The following is a 13,363-nucleotide window of genomic DNA, read 5'->3' on the forward strand; positions in this document are numbered from 1 at the left end:
TTGTCATATTGGGAATAACAGTGGAATATATGTGTGCATGTAAACGTACTGATTGTTTCTAAACTACCTCAAACATATCTTTGGCATCTCTATACTGCATCTTATTGTTAATAATCTGTCAACATATACACCTGTACCTAAATATCTGTGAAAGCTAATATTGTATCTGCACGACCGATCGGGCTCCAGTAAGTTTCACAGATGAAACCTTTTCAGAAGACACCCATGTGGTCAGTCCTTTTGCCTGGGTTCAGTGACCTCACTACACTAAAATGCATCATACCAGTGCCCTTCTGACCTCATCGCCTCGCTCTGTCTCTGTCTGCCTCCAGCATTTACGAAAATGCAGGCTGCTGTAAACTTCAAGGGCTCCATTGAGCAATAAAGAGAAAGTGATAAATTCTGTGTCCCCCGGGGCTTCAGCCAGAGTGAAGTCACCACAGTTAGGGGCCTCAGAGTGTCGACCCCCTCCCTCTCTGACTCAGTTATCAGGCCAGTATTAACCACAGCTAACACTGGCTACTGGCCAGTAGAGCCCCCGCCTAGTTTCTCTTTAAATAAGGATAAGTCTTCTACAGCTAATGATAGGCCCAGGTGGTTTGTACCTGTGGAGAGGCAATCACTGGAAACTGCCCAAGCTGTTATCCCTCTATGTTTTGCTTACACTCACAGTTGCTATTAGAATAATAACAGATGCTCATTATCAAAGCAAAGTAATAATAGATGTCTCTGTGAAGTGCCTGAAAAGCCAACAATTGATGTAACTGACCTGGAATTAAGCCATGGTTTCCATTTCAGAGATGATACTGGGCTAACTCCAAATCAAGCTTATCTCAAAATGTTTTGAGGAATCTTTGGCGTAAACATCTGCCCAGACACTATTTTCTATACAGATTCATGCGGTGCTTCTAAAAGCCTCTCCATAACATTGGCTTTGTGTTCAAGTTTCAGGACTGCAACCCATTTGTACAATTGCATTACTGTAAATACAATCATGTCGCATACCGTTTCCAACAAGCATCTTCCAGCAGTGTGTTTGTATTGAACATGATGAAATTTTCTGCATAAAGTCCTGTATTCACTCCCCTTTCTACTTCTATTTATACATTGAAACCCATTCAACTTAAAAAAGTTTTAAGTAAAACATTCATGGAAATAGTAAGTATTGAAATATACTTTTGATTATATTTTTTTAATGAGAGAACGTAAAGGACATGATTCAATGGACTTTTGGTTTACATTGAGGGGTGTGTGTGTGTACCTTAAAAGGTCCCATATTTTAAAAAGTCTATTTTGATCATAAAACAGGTTGAGGTGCTATATAAATACTGAGAAAGAATCAAAATGCTCAACCTACAGAGAAATGCACACAGCCTGTATTCAGAAACTGTGCCTTTAAAACGAGCTATCACGACATCTGTACGGTTGTGATGTTACAACTATATTATATATAGGTAGAAAGTCCTGCTAAAGTGCTGTCACAGACGTTCTGTTTGAGTCAAAACCCCAAATACAAGTATGAACCTGAAAATGAGCATAAGGGACTCTTCGTTATTTATTTCAGGGGCCACTGGAGGAGTTTTGGGATCTTTAATCAAAATAGACCCTAACCCTCACCAGCAATACATTTTGGATGACCCTCCAATATGATATGGAAAAATGGGATGACCCTCCCCAACAATTTATTGATACATTCTGTACTAGTTTGCGCTTGGCAAAGATATACAGAGAACCATTGTTTTTTTTACAGCCGTGACATATGTGACTCTGGACTTAAGCTGGCATCTGGCCCGTTATGTTTTCGTACGGTGTTTTGGATGTTTTTGAACTAAACAGTACGGCAATTATGCTAATGAATACAATTATTTTTTCAGCAGATGTCTTAATTACAACACGATGGAGCTAGCAAAGCAGTTTTGTGTTTATATGTGCGAGCGGGATTTATTCAGTTTGGTCTCTAAAGCTACAGCTCAAATTGTCTGGCTGACTAAACAGGGAGCGATCCATCTGCTAGCAATAGGGGCCAAGACTGAGAGAGCTGCATGGAGCTACATGGATAATTACGCACCAAACAAGCCACTTTGAAATGTTGCTGTTCTCATAAATACAAAAGTTGGGTGACCCTCCTCCCTAGACTAAAAAAAATTGGCTCACCCTCCCATCAACAAAGAATAAAAAGACATGACCCTCCCCTATTTTCCTCCGGTGGTCCATTCCATAAATACCGAACGGTCCCTAACATGGGACCTTTAAAATATGATTAATGTCTTTTTTTGAGGCTGTTTAAAGGAGAATTCCGGTCAATTTCAACAAGTAGCTCTTTTGTTTGGAAATTTGGAGTGCTGTCAGTAGCAAAAAAAAACGAAAACAATCAGTGCTGCCTACACTGTGTTATCCCCCTGCTAACGTTAGCACCCAACAGGCTTAAACAGGGCAAGTTTTAAACTTGTTTTAAGCCTCTAAACATGCTCGAAATGTCATTACAAGTGCCTATCCATGTGCAGTGATTCCTTCCGAGGGAACACAGCGAATCTGACTGCAGTAGATGTGACAGAAAGGCATAAAAGTTGTGTTAATCCAACCAGTGCACATACCTCTGTTTATTTCCTGTTTTCCGGTCAAGTCCACACTAGTCGATTGTCGAACTCATACAATCCAATAATCCAATAAAATTTTGCATTTTATACATTTTTTTGGACATAAGTAAGTGCACCAGCTAAAACTCCTCACATATGTGTCCTCACACTATGCAGTGCAGTTAAAACTGTAAATATTTAGGGAGACCATCCTTTGCCTGAGGGCCTGCACATATGATATAGTATATGCTGGTGTCGTGGCCAAGCAGTTGCATCATTTCTCTGAGCTTTTAAAATAACTAAATGGAAAAGAACAGAGCACCAAAGGGAAAAAAAGAGGAGTGTGGAGGAAAAGTCCAAAAAACTGTGTGCTTTGATAGGCATAAGGAGAAATAAAGTGAGATTGGAGAGCTTGATAGGGATATGAGAAAACACAGGCTAATGCAAAAGAAAAAGAGGGGATTTAATGGAGCCTTCGGCAGCCATTTGGTTTGAGGAGTGGATGCAGCATCCCTAACTGCTGTAGCAATGAGGTCAGACAAAATGTGGAGGCAATAAATCTTTTGCCTTTGGGGTTGCTCCTCGCCAGCCTCACGAAACAACTTTGAAAACCTTCCTGACCTGAAGAATGATAATGCTTGGACATGTGTATTCCATTATTTGGCTTTTGCAAGTCAGCATTTAGATTGTTAGAAATGGTTAAAAATGAAGTCTTACCCTTTAAGTTGTGACAATACGTTGTAGGCCTACTGTGTTGTCCGATGAGTGACTGAGACAGCAGAAAAGCCACAAGACTGCACTAGGGGAATGGTTAACAAGATGTTTTAATGCAACCGCCTGTGACTATGTTCCAATCCTCACATATTCAAAGTGAAATGCAAAGAGAGAAAGAGACATTTCCTGCCAGCGCTTCGGTCTGCACTTGGAAAGGCAGAAAACAGATGGGATGTGATGTGTGTTACAGACAGCGTTGTTACTGTTGGTCAACCCAAATCACAAAAAAAACAAAACATTTATCTAGCTATGTACATCATTTCAGAATTCATGCTGAGGTTATGAGAAGTCAATCTCTGAGATTTCTGCCACCAGCATCAAAAAATAATTTCCACCAAGATTTGTCAGGATAATCTACAGAATATGCTGTCATCAGTTTTCATAGGGACTATTTCTTTGATGGAAAGTAGCTCAAATGAAAAATGGCGATAGTGAGGTCTGTGGATTATCAAGGGTAACTACACTGTGTATTTCCATCTTTTGTGTCTGCTTTGAATACAAGCCAAATGTAAATTCACCTCCCTTTTATTGTGGTGGCGGCAGTTTTTCAAAGACAGAGATCTTAAACCTTATTGAGTTGAATTGAATTGATCTACATGGCTAGATACCACAAGGGGTACGTGAGAAAAGACTTTTGTGATTTGGCTGAAGTGACTGTTTAACAGATCACACCACACTGACTGACACCAATACGATTACAGTTAGGGTGGGAGCTTTTCTGGCATTAAAATGATGTAAGCATTATAATGTCAACGCTCACAGGATGTGCATTTTTGATAATCAGCCAATTTTTTTTTTTCAACGTTGGTTGTGTATAAATTCACAAGTCATAATTTTATGGAACTCTTCGTGGAAGAAAGATAAAAAACTACAGATGAGAAGACACCCACAGCAACAATAATACTTGTGCCATTTCACTCTAGATACTCCTACAGTATATAGCCATATTGTCTCTAGTCACATCTCCATATATACTTCACTGCCATTTTTTTATATTTTTTTAACTACATAGCCTTCATTTTATTTCGCTGTGTTTCAGTCAGCATCTTGCATATTGTGAATATTGTGCAGGAAACAACTTGTCTCTGAGTTCCTTTGCGTACAGAATCCACAGTTTATTCTTTCACATCTGGCTATGGGCTCAGTTGATGTTAAACACCAGGGAGCTCTGACCCCTTGTATATGTTAACGCTCTGCTCTACTAAACTGGAATGTTTGACGTCACCCATTTTCCTTTGCTACATACCTGCTTGTATATGGACGGACTAAATGTAATACTGTTAATTGATACAGTATTAGAAAGTTTATTGAAACTTTACAGATGTATCCATGGAGATTAGCTGATTGTATGTGCTCTACAATATATTTTGTTTGCACCGATTATGTACACTAAAGCATGGATTTAATAACGTTAAAGTATGGATTTAATAACGTTAAAGTATGGATTTAATTAGCAGAAGTATTTTGCCGGCAGTAATGTTATTAGTGTCATAAGTTAGCACACTTACACAACCTAGTCTGAGTGAAACAAAGGAAGAGAGCTCTCTTTGCCCGGTCAGGCTACAAGATAACGTTATCTTCTGTCTATACTTTGAAGTGGTTAATTTACAGCTCACAGCAACTTAATACAATATATTGTATGTCTTTTGTTTATTATCTAGTGTCAGCAAAATTGCCTTTTTAGTGAGTTTCCTCTTAGCGAAATGCTCTGAGTGAATTTGAGCTGGGATTTTCTTGTGAAGGGTAGACATGGAAGAAGTGAAGCTAGCGTTTTGCCAGAGATTTTTTCCCCTTAACCTTTATCGTGCGGTAATTTTAATTTTTATTCAGTTTATTAATATCCAATATCGAACGCTGTCCAAACTGCTCCAAATTCAAACAGTTCATAGTGTACCCAGGAAGCCAAGTGTGAAGTAGACCGGATAAACAGTTCTCAAGATGACACACACACGCACACAGGTTTGTGGCACTATCCTTGTGGGGACCCGTCATTGACATAATGCATTCCCTAGACCCTTACCCTCACCCTAACCATAACCTAATTCTATCCCTAATCCTAAAACCAAGTCTTAACCCTCAAACAGCCCTTTAAACTTGTGGGGTCCAGCATTTTGGCCCCACAAAGCTGTCGGGACCCCACAAGTATACTGGACTTCCGGTTTTCGGACCCCAAGCCCACACACACACACACACACACGCACACGCACACGCACACACGCACACGCACACGCACACACACACACACACACACACACACACACACACACACACACACAGTGCGTGGCACTATCTTTGTGGGGACCCATCACTGACATAATGCATTCCCTAGACCTTTAAACTTGTGGGGTCCAGCATTTTGGCCCCACAAAGCTGTCGGGACCCCACAAGTATACTGGACTCCCGGTTTTTGGACCCCATGAATATAGTTAAAACAAGCCCACACACACACACACACACACACACACACACACACACACACACACAATAATAATAATGTACATTATTGCAAAAACATACACTATTTTGTGTCTACTGGGTACATCTCGCACATTGTTCACATGTGGTAAAGTGTGTCAGTGTGTGTTATTTAGTTTGATCAATGTGCACTGGATCTAGCTTGAGAAGATATGAAAATCATATGCTTGACAGTTTACCAGGACTTTGTGTGATGCTGAACAGTCATGTTGTGCTGCATTGTTCTGTACTCAGAGGCAACTCCACACTGACACACAGGCAACAAAAACCTTACCTACAGTTATAGACTGTCAGTTTAGTTGGTTGGGTTGCAATTTGAACACATTATTTTTAAGAGCAGGCTATTGTAATGCTGAGTATATGATATTTACTAAACAACACTGCCTTTCACATGTCACATGCAACATATGTGATGCAGAAAAGCAGAAAGCAAACATAAATGGTCACAGAGTAACCTGACCACATGAATACAAGACATGCTGTGTTCTGTGGACCTCGTCTTCTTTGCTGCAGTAGACAGGATTTCACATAAAAAGTTTATTCTGAGTACATTTAATGCCAGACCAGAAAAAGATTGCACCAGTTTTGAACTTTGAGTCTGACCTCGGCCCAAGGAGGGTCCAACCTTTCTTTGTGCGTGTTTGAGGAACATTTACTGTGTAGGTGCTTGCATTTCCATTTTCAACAGCTCAGGTTTTCTAATTCTCTAATTAAAGCAAATGACTCACTTTAGGGCATGCCAACTGTCGCACAGAAAAGTTAGTTCATAATGAGTACACAAACATGCTGTAAATCACATTTCCCATATGGCATGGAGACACAGAACCCGTTTGATTGGTACAACTGTAAGGACTAAGGATCTCGGTCACAATATTTTATGACACTGGCAGTGACGGATGCTTGAGAATATGTGGCCACATGCATAATCCACTTTTTTTTTTAATGTTCCCCCTCTACAGCTAATTTAATTGAACTCAGAAAAGCTTATGTTGTATGTCAGTGGTTCCCAAAGTGGGGTCCAGGGACCCCCAGGTGTTCTTGAGGGGTTTCCAGGGGGTCCGCAACAAAAAGGGGAATCATTTATTTTCACCTAAATTCCATCCATTAGTAACAGTGACAGAATGTATGACTATTTTGGTCATGGGTTTCATTCACTTTGTGTAATTAAACATCTAAAAGTAAAAATCCAATCAGATGGGGGGGACCCTGGGACAAAATCTCATCCAATGAGGGTCTGTGGTCTAATTTGTGCCAGTTTTGGAGCCCTTGATGTGAAAAAGTTTGAGAGTTTGAGACTACCAGTTTTGCTCTAATATATGCAGCATTAAGAATGAGATGAATCAAATCCAAGGCAACAGAAAGTGATGAGTCAGTTTAATAGATAAAGAAGCGAGGAGGGGGATTTGTAATTTAGCAGGACCGCAACCCTCCCAGGCCTGAACATGAAATAGGAAAAGCTCGTAGCTGTGGTTGCCTCTATAAAAGAAGACCTATTGGAGATTGGGCCTGTTGATGGAAAAGCCTAGACATGTAATCAGCAAGCTAATTTCAACTTTCCTGGCCTGAGCTTCCAACCCCTCCCTCAATATACTGAGCTTTGTTTGTGGAAGCCAAGGAGGAGAGCGAGCATGTTCAAACTAGAGCGTTGTTTCAGATTTCCAGCTGTGTATGTGTGTGCGTGACACACAGCCAATCCTCAGTGCTTCAGAATATTAAACCGACAGGATGCTTCTTCATTTATTTTTTACATTTTCAAATCCTTGTGCCAGTTATTATAAAGGAGATAGGGTGAGGTGAAATCACAGGACCTTGAGTCACTTTGAAACAAAACACTGTTGACATGTTTTTAACATTACAACTCAGGCTTTTGGGCTAATGTGGCAAAAGAAGGCCTTGGCTGATGTTTTTTTTGTGGAACGGCTGCTTCTCTGGACAGCTTTATCAGTGGACCAATCACGGGTTGAACTAAAGGTCCTTCACAGAGGAAAGATTTATGTTTGGGCATGACACCAGGGGTTTTAGAGCAGTGCAGCTGCTGCAGAGCCACCCCTCAGCAGCTGTAACTCATCTGCATCTGGACCAGGAATCAGGCTGTACTCTAACGGTATTAACCATGTCGGTTACTCTCACTGCAATGAAGAACTTGTTCGGCAACAAGAATGGAAACAAACGTGCGACATGGTCTGATTTCATAAACCATGCAGTGGGCACTATCTCTCTGTATCTGTATCTCTCTCAGTTTGGGGGCTGCACTTGGACCCACTCAACTTTGTTTTCTTTTTCTTTCTTTTTTTCTCTCAAGGAAACGAGAGTTCCAGCTTTATATGACTCATCATTTCCATAAGGTCATTTTCTAGCCCATCCGCTTGTGGCTGCAAAAGATTCTCCCCCAACACTGCGTGTTATGAGTTTTTTTTTCTCCGTATTAGCCAAGGAAAATCCATAAACTATCTCGTCCCCTCACATTTGCCAGCTACATCAAATGTGATAGTAGGTTTCCCAGGTTCTTTCTCTTCTTATGGATGTGTGCCATGACCAGAGCCTAACCAATTTGGTGCCGTAGGCAAGATATTAATGTTTTTTAAGTTTTTCACGCTTGTTTGACGTTTTTGTTGCTTTTTTCACTTTTTTCACGACATTCTTCAACGTTTTTTTTTAATTATCTTTAACTTTTCAGTACTTATTTGGCCTGATGACGCCCCTACCGTTGCCTATACTGCCTATACCACAGGCCGGCCCTGGCAATGACTTTATTTTGGGATTCTTTGTTATCTGGCTGATGTCTGCTGAAGTGCGCTAAATGCTTGGCACGGGTAGACACATGAGTCATGTTGAAGCGCTCCATGTTTTAAACCACAAGAGGAAACCGTCTGCCAGCTTCGCTGACTGGTGGAAAATCCAGATCAAGCAGTCACCGTCGGAAAGGGAGCGTGCCTTTTCACCGTTGTCACGGTTAAACCGGGCTTTTACGGCGTCTGTGGAAAAGTGTGCAACCTGCAGTGAATTAGCTGAGAGGAGGGGAAAAAGTGAACGTCCCCCTCCTCACTCCTCCTCAAGGCTTGTGGTGGGTGTTTTAAGACCACTCTGAAAACCACACTTCTTTTCCAGTAAATTTCAAACTCTTTCAACACGCAGTGTTTGAAATCTCTCAAAACCCAACAGGAAAAATCACTCTCCAGCTATGTGGCCAGACATCTCTGGTGTTTTACGCGTTTATGTCTCAGAAAAAGACTAAAGTTACACCCAGTTTAACTGTGAAGATAATACTTGCCTGAATGTGATCCCAACAAGAGATAGCCTAATGCAGCATTTTTAAAGCTTAAGAAACAATATAAGGACATTTAACTAGAATTTGAATCCAGTCACTCATAACAACCAAAGCATAGGAGAACAGCTATGCTTGTTCTTGTGAAACCAAAAAACAGATCAGCATAAAAAACCACGATTCATGGCTAAAGTGCTTCCAATCAGCTCCACAAATGAAGAGAAATGTACTCTGCGTTCCAGGAAGTGCTGGTTTTCATTTGGGATAGGCCACAACTTAAACAAAGAGATGTTACTGGCTGTTAAAAGGCAGGACATTTTCCTTTCTGAACTATGTTTTGTTGTTAACGTCGTCAAATACTTTGCGGCCGACAGAACAGGGATAGCTGAGATAACCTTCAGGTTGTATTTGCTAGTTGGAGTGTTGGTGTTCTAAAATATACATAGGTACAAGCTGTTGACCTCAGCTAACACAGCTGGTTGGGAGAGGCGATGTTTGAGTCTCACGGTTGACTTGAGGGCATCCTGTGTGGTGAATGGGACTGTGTGTTCTTACGTCTGTTAATGTGAGTCAGACCTATACCTGACCTTTAGTCAGACCCCAATACCAGAATGCTTTACAATATATAATATAATATACGCACAGGTCTTGAGGTGGACAGATGTCCTAGCAATGTGTAAAAAGTCATCAGAAATGCAATTCTGAGTATGTTTTTAAGCATTTTTCACAACTGTTGGATTCATTTTTTTTTTATACTATATTGCAAGAGTGCATGCAGTAGATTTAAACTCACGATGACATTCATAATTCTAGAATTCTTCACAATATCTGAGAGAGAATACGTGAGAGAAAAAGAGAACATAATTGAATAAGCAAAACTGAAAAAAAGAGAAAAGAAAAAACTATAATAACATTCAAAAGGGGGAAAAAAAAACAAGAAACACCACATGCAGAAACAAAAAAAAATCTTGATTGCGTATTTTTGTGCACGTGTGTGTGTCTTCCATGCATTATCTGAGGTATTTTCCCAATCACAGCTACCTACAGTACAATTATGAGATTAGATGTAATGGACTTAAGAGTGATAAATTACATGGTGCATTTTACAGCATCCAAGCCTCGAGTTTCCTGTAAAGCGAGATTTTTAGATTTGAATAGGCCCCACTGCTGCCTTGTTAAGACAAGTGTATCACTCCCATCCATAATCTACAGTATCTAGACGTCAGCTTGCTCTGATCTTGTACCAAGAGTCTGGATGTATCTTACATCAGACTTTAGGGGCCGTCTACCTCATCACTACATCCACAAATTATATTGATATTAATAGCCCGGGTGTATTATATTGAAGGAATGACTTGTTCCTAATCAATCGCTTAATAAAGTGATAGGCCTTTCCCACAGCAGACATTTTGACTTGTGATAGTAAAGTGAGGCAGCATGAATGATACCGAGAACCTGAAACCAAAGCAGCTAAATTGTATCCAGCCATCATCACTTTCATTAACCAGTGCTTTTCCTACTGTGACAAGTAAAAATGTAAAAAAAAAAAATGTGAATGAAGGCTCATCAATTGCATTTTATATTGCCATGTTTTTTTTGGTCTATACATGTTTTTTGCTATTTGAATAAAGAGGCCAAAAAACTTCCATATCTATCTATCTATCTATCTATCTATCTATCTATCTATCTATCTATCTATCTATCTATCTGTCTTCCTGTACATCTGTCCTGTACATCTGTCCTCGGCAGTGTGTATACATTTCCAGGCGTGTCTTACACAAATATAAAAGTGGGATTGAGCCATGTTAAAACATGTCTTGTTGCATGAGGCCTTTGTATACGTAGACCTGCCCTTTTACCTGATTGTCCCTGCTCTTTTTCGCGAAGGTTTTTGGAACCACCCAGAATGTACAGTGAGGTAGAATGAAGTCCTTCATGTAGCTTCTCTTGGTAAAAAAACAACAGAAAATGATATGAACCTTCATCAGTAGTCAGAGCTACTCTTCAAGCAACTTCCTTTTTCCTGTAGCTGGCTATCCTGACTTACCTGCAGTCTGAGGCTCAGAGCTGCCACCTGCTGTTTACAGGAGGAACAGGTAAAGTCTTCAGAACATCTCTGCAGACCTGAGAGAGGTGGACTTAAAATATAGAGTCCTTACAAATAGGACTCCTGTTAAAGCCAGGCACAACAGGCCCGGGGCCTCCCTCTACATTCACATTGGTTATTTCATCACCATATATTCTGGACATAATACATTTTGCCTTTTTTTTTCTTTAAAGAAAAATATTCTCTGGGTTGTTGTGTATATAGCTGCTGATAATTTGCTGCAAGTGTAAGATACCATAGTCAAGCCCATTATTCTATGTTCAGCTATTTGTGTGAGGCGCGCATTATAAATATCAAGTCAACTTTCAAAAGTAGATCACGAGACTTCTGGGAGTAACAGTTGCCTCATAGAAGGCTGCAGGTTTTCTCTTTTGAACATGAACATGATTTCTAATAGCTGCAGACTTCACTACAACAAAGGAGCACGTTTCCCAGGCCTTTGTTCTCTGACAGTGTGTGCACAATATGGTGGATAGCCTTGTTTCACATGACACTGTGAAATGAATTGATGCTCAGCACATCTTTTTCTCCAGTATGACTTTGTCTGGATAAATTGTTTCCGAATTGAAGAGCAACTGTAGCACACTCAAACCTGAGATGATGGCTTTATTAGCATATAAAATGGATCATGATTTGTTTAGCAATATACTACTCTGCAGTGTTATTAAACAGGATCCTAACTCAGCAACTACTTCCCCTGAGGAAGAAATGCATTTCAGGCAGCATGGTGGCTCAGTGCTCAGTCCTGTTGTCTCATAGAGAGATGGGGCTCTCTCTGTTTGTCTTGACGTTTAACTAAAGTGTCAATATAAAAACCTACAACCTTACTTTGTGTGCAGTGCATACTGGGATAGGCCTCAGCACGTGTGTCCTTTAACAGAGGGAATAGAGCAGTGGTTCACAAACCTTTTCACATCAAGGAGCCTTAAAGTGACACAAATTAGACCAGAGGCCCCCCATTTGATAGGATTTTTGCTTTTATTACAGAAAATGTATGGCCAAAATAGTCCTACATTCTGTCATTGTGTTACGTATGGATTAATGCCTGAGGTTTCTGCCTGTTAACATTTTTTCCTCGCCACGGTCGGACCAAATGCGTGTTCTTGTGGGGAAGGGGGGGGTGGGATTTTTGGGTCTCTGTAGTGTGGCCTAGACCTTCTCTTTCTGTAAAGTGTCTTGAAATAACTTCTGTTTTGATTTTGACACTCTAAATTAAATTGAAATATAGTGATAATAAATTCAGTAATAAATTCCTCTTTTTGCTGGGGACCCCCTGGAACCCCCCTCAAGGACCCCTAGGGGTCCCCGGACCCCATATTGAAAACCACTGAAATAGAGGATAGATGAATTGATGTTTTTTTCAAGAACATGTGATTTCTTCCTTGTTTTCTTGTATCTTCACTTGACACAAACTGTTATTTTTTTGACACCAGCTAAGTATGAACACAACATGGATATCTTAGTATCGTGATATGACACAAGTGTTGTCTTTTCCTGGTATTAAAGGCTGCATTACAGTATGTATTAAAGTGTTAAAGTGATGTCTGTTCTGAACTGTTATTTGCCTCAATCATTATATCCACATTACTGATGATTATTGATCAAAACTCTCATTGTGTAAATATTTTGTGAAAGCAGCAATAGTCAGCCCTTCAATATCGCCGCAATATCGATGTATGTGGTCAAAAATATCGTGATATTTGATTTTTTTTTCATATGGCGCAGTCTTGGGGATAAATGTCTCAAAACGATCATACTAAAGAACAGGTGTCTTTGGCACACCTTTAGTGGATAAACAAAGGATTGCTTTTAAATGAATAGACACAGAGTTGATAAACTAACAGTGTCCTCCCCCTCTGCGTGTTCCAGGAGATGACTTGAGCTGCACGGCAGACGGCCAAGTGTACACCAACAGGGACATCTGGAAGCCAGAGCCATGCCGGATCTGTGTGTGTGACAACGGCCAGGTCCTCTGCGACGAAATCCAGTGCGATGAGCTGACTAACTGTGAGAAGGTGGTCATCCCCGAGGGCGAGTGCTGCCCTGTCTGTCAGACTGATCCACAGGGCGGCGGTGGAGGTGGAGGCGGAGGCGGTGGCGGCGGAGGCGATGGCGGTCAGGGCACTTTTGGTGGTGAGTCAGCAGCTGCTCTCTGTGGTTATTTGT

At 40.6% G+C, this 13,363-nt stretch overlaps 1 protein-coding gene across 1 annotated transcript in view; it reads left to right on the forward strand.

The window, feature by feature from the left end:
- LOC144526036 (uncharacterized) overlaps nucleotides 1-13,363 on the forward strand; it is a 58,847-nt gene that overhangs the window by 12,410 nt on the left and 33,074 nt on the right. Inside the window, exon 2 of the mRNA XM_078263180.1 lies at nucleotides 13,067-13,330. Within this exon, the coding sequence (XP_078119306.1) occupies nucleotides 13,067-13,330 (264 nt within the window). The remainder of the gene's footprint in view (nucleotides 1-13,066; nucleotides 13,331-13,363) is intronic.

This window comes from Sander vitreus, chromosome 11 (assembly GCF_031162955.1).
Source record: "Sander vitreus isolate 19-12246 chromosome 11, sanVit1, whole genome shotgun sequence".
Classification (NCBI taxonomy): domain Eukaryota; kingdom Metazoa; phylum Chordata; class Actinopteri; order Perciformes; family Percidae; genus Sander; species Sander vitreus.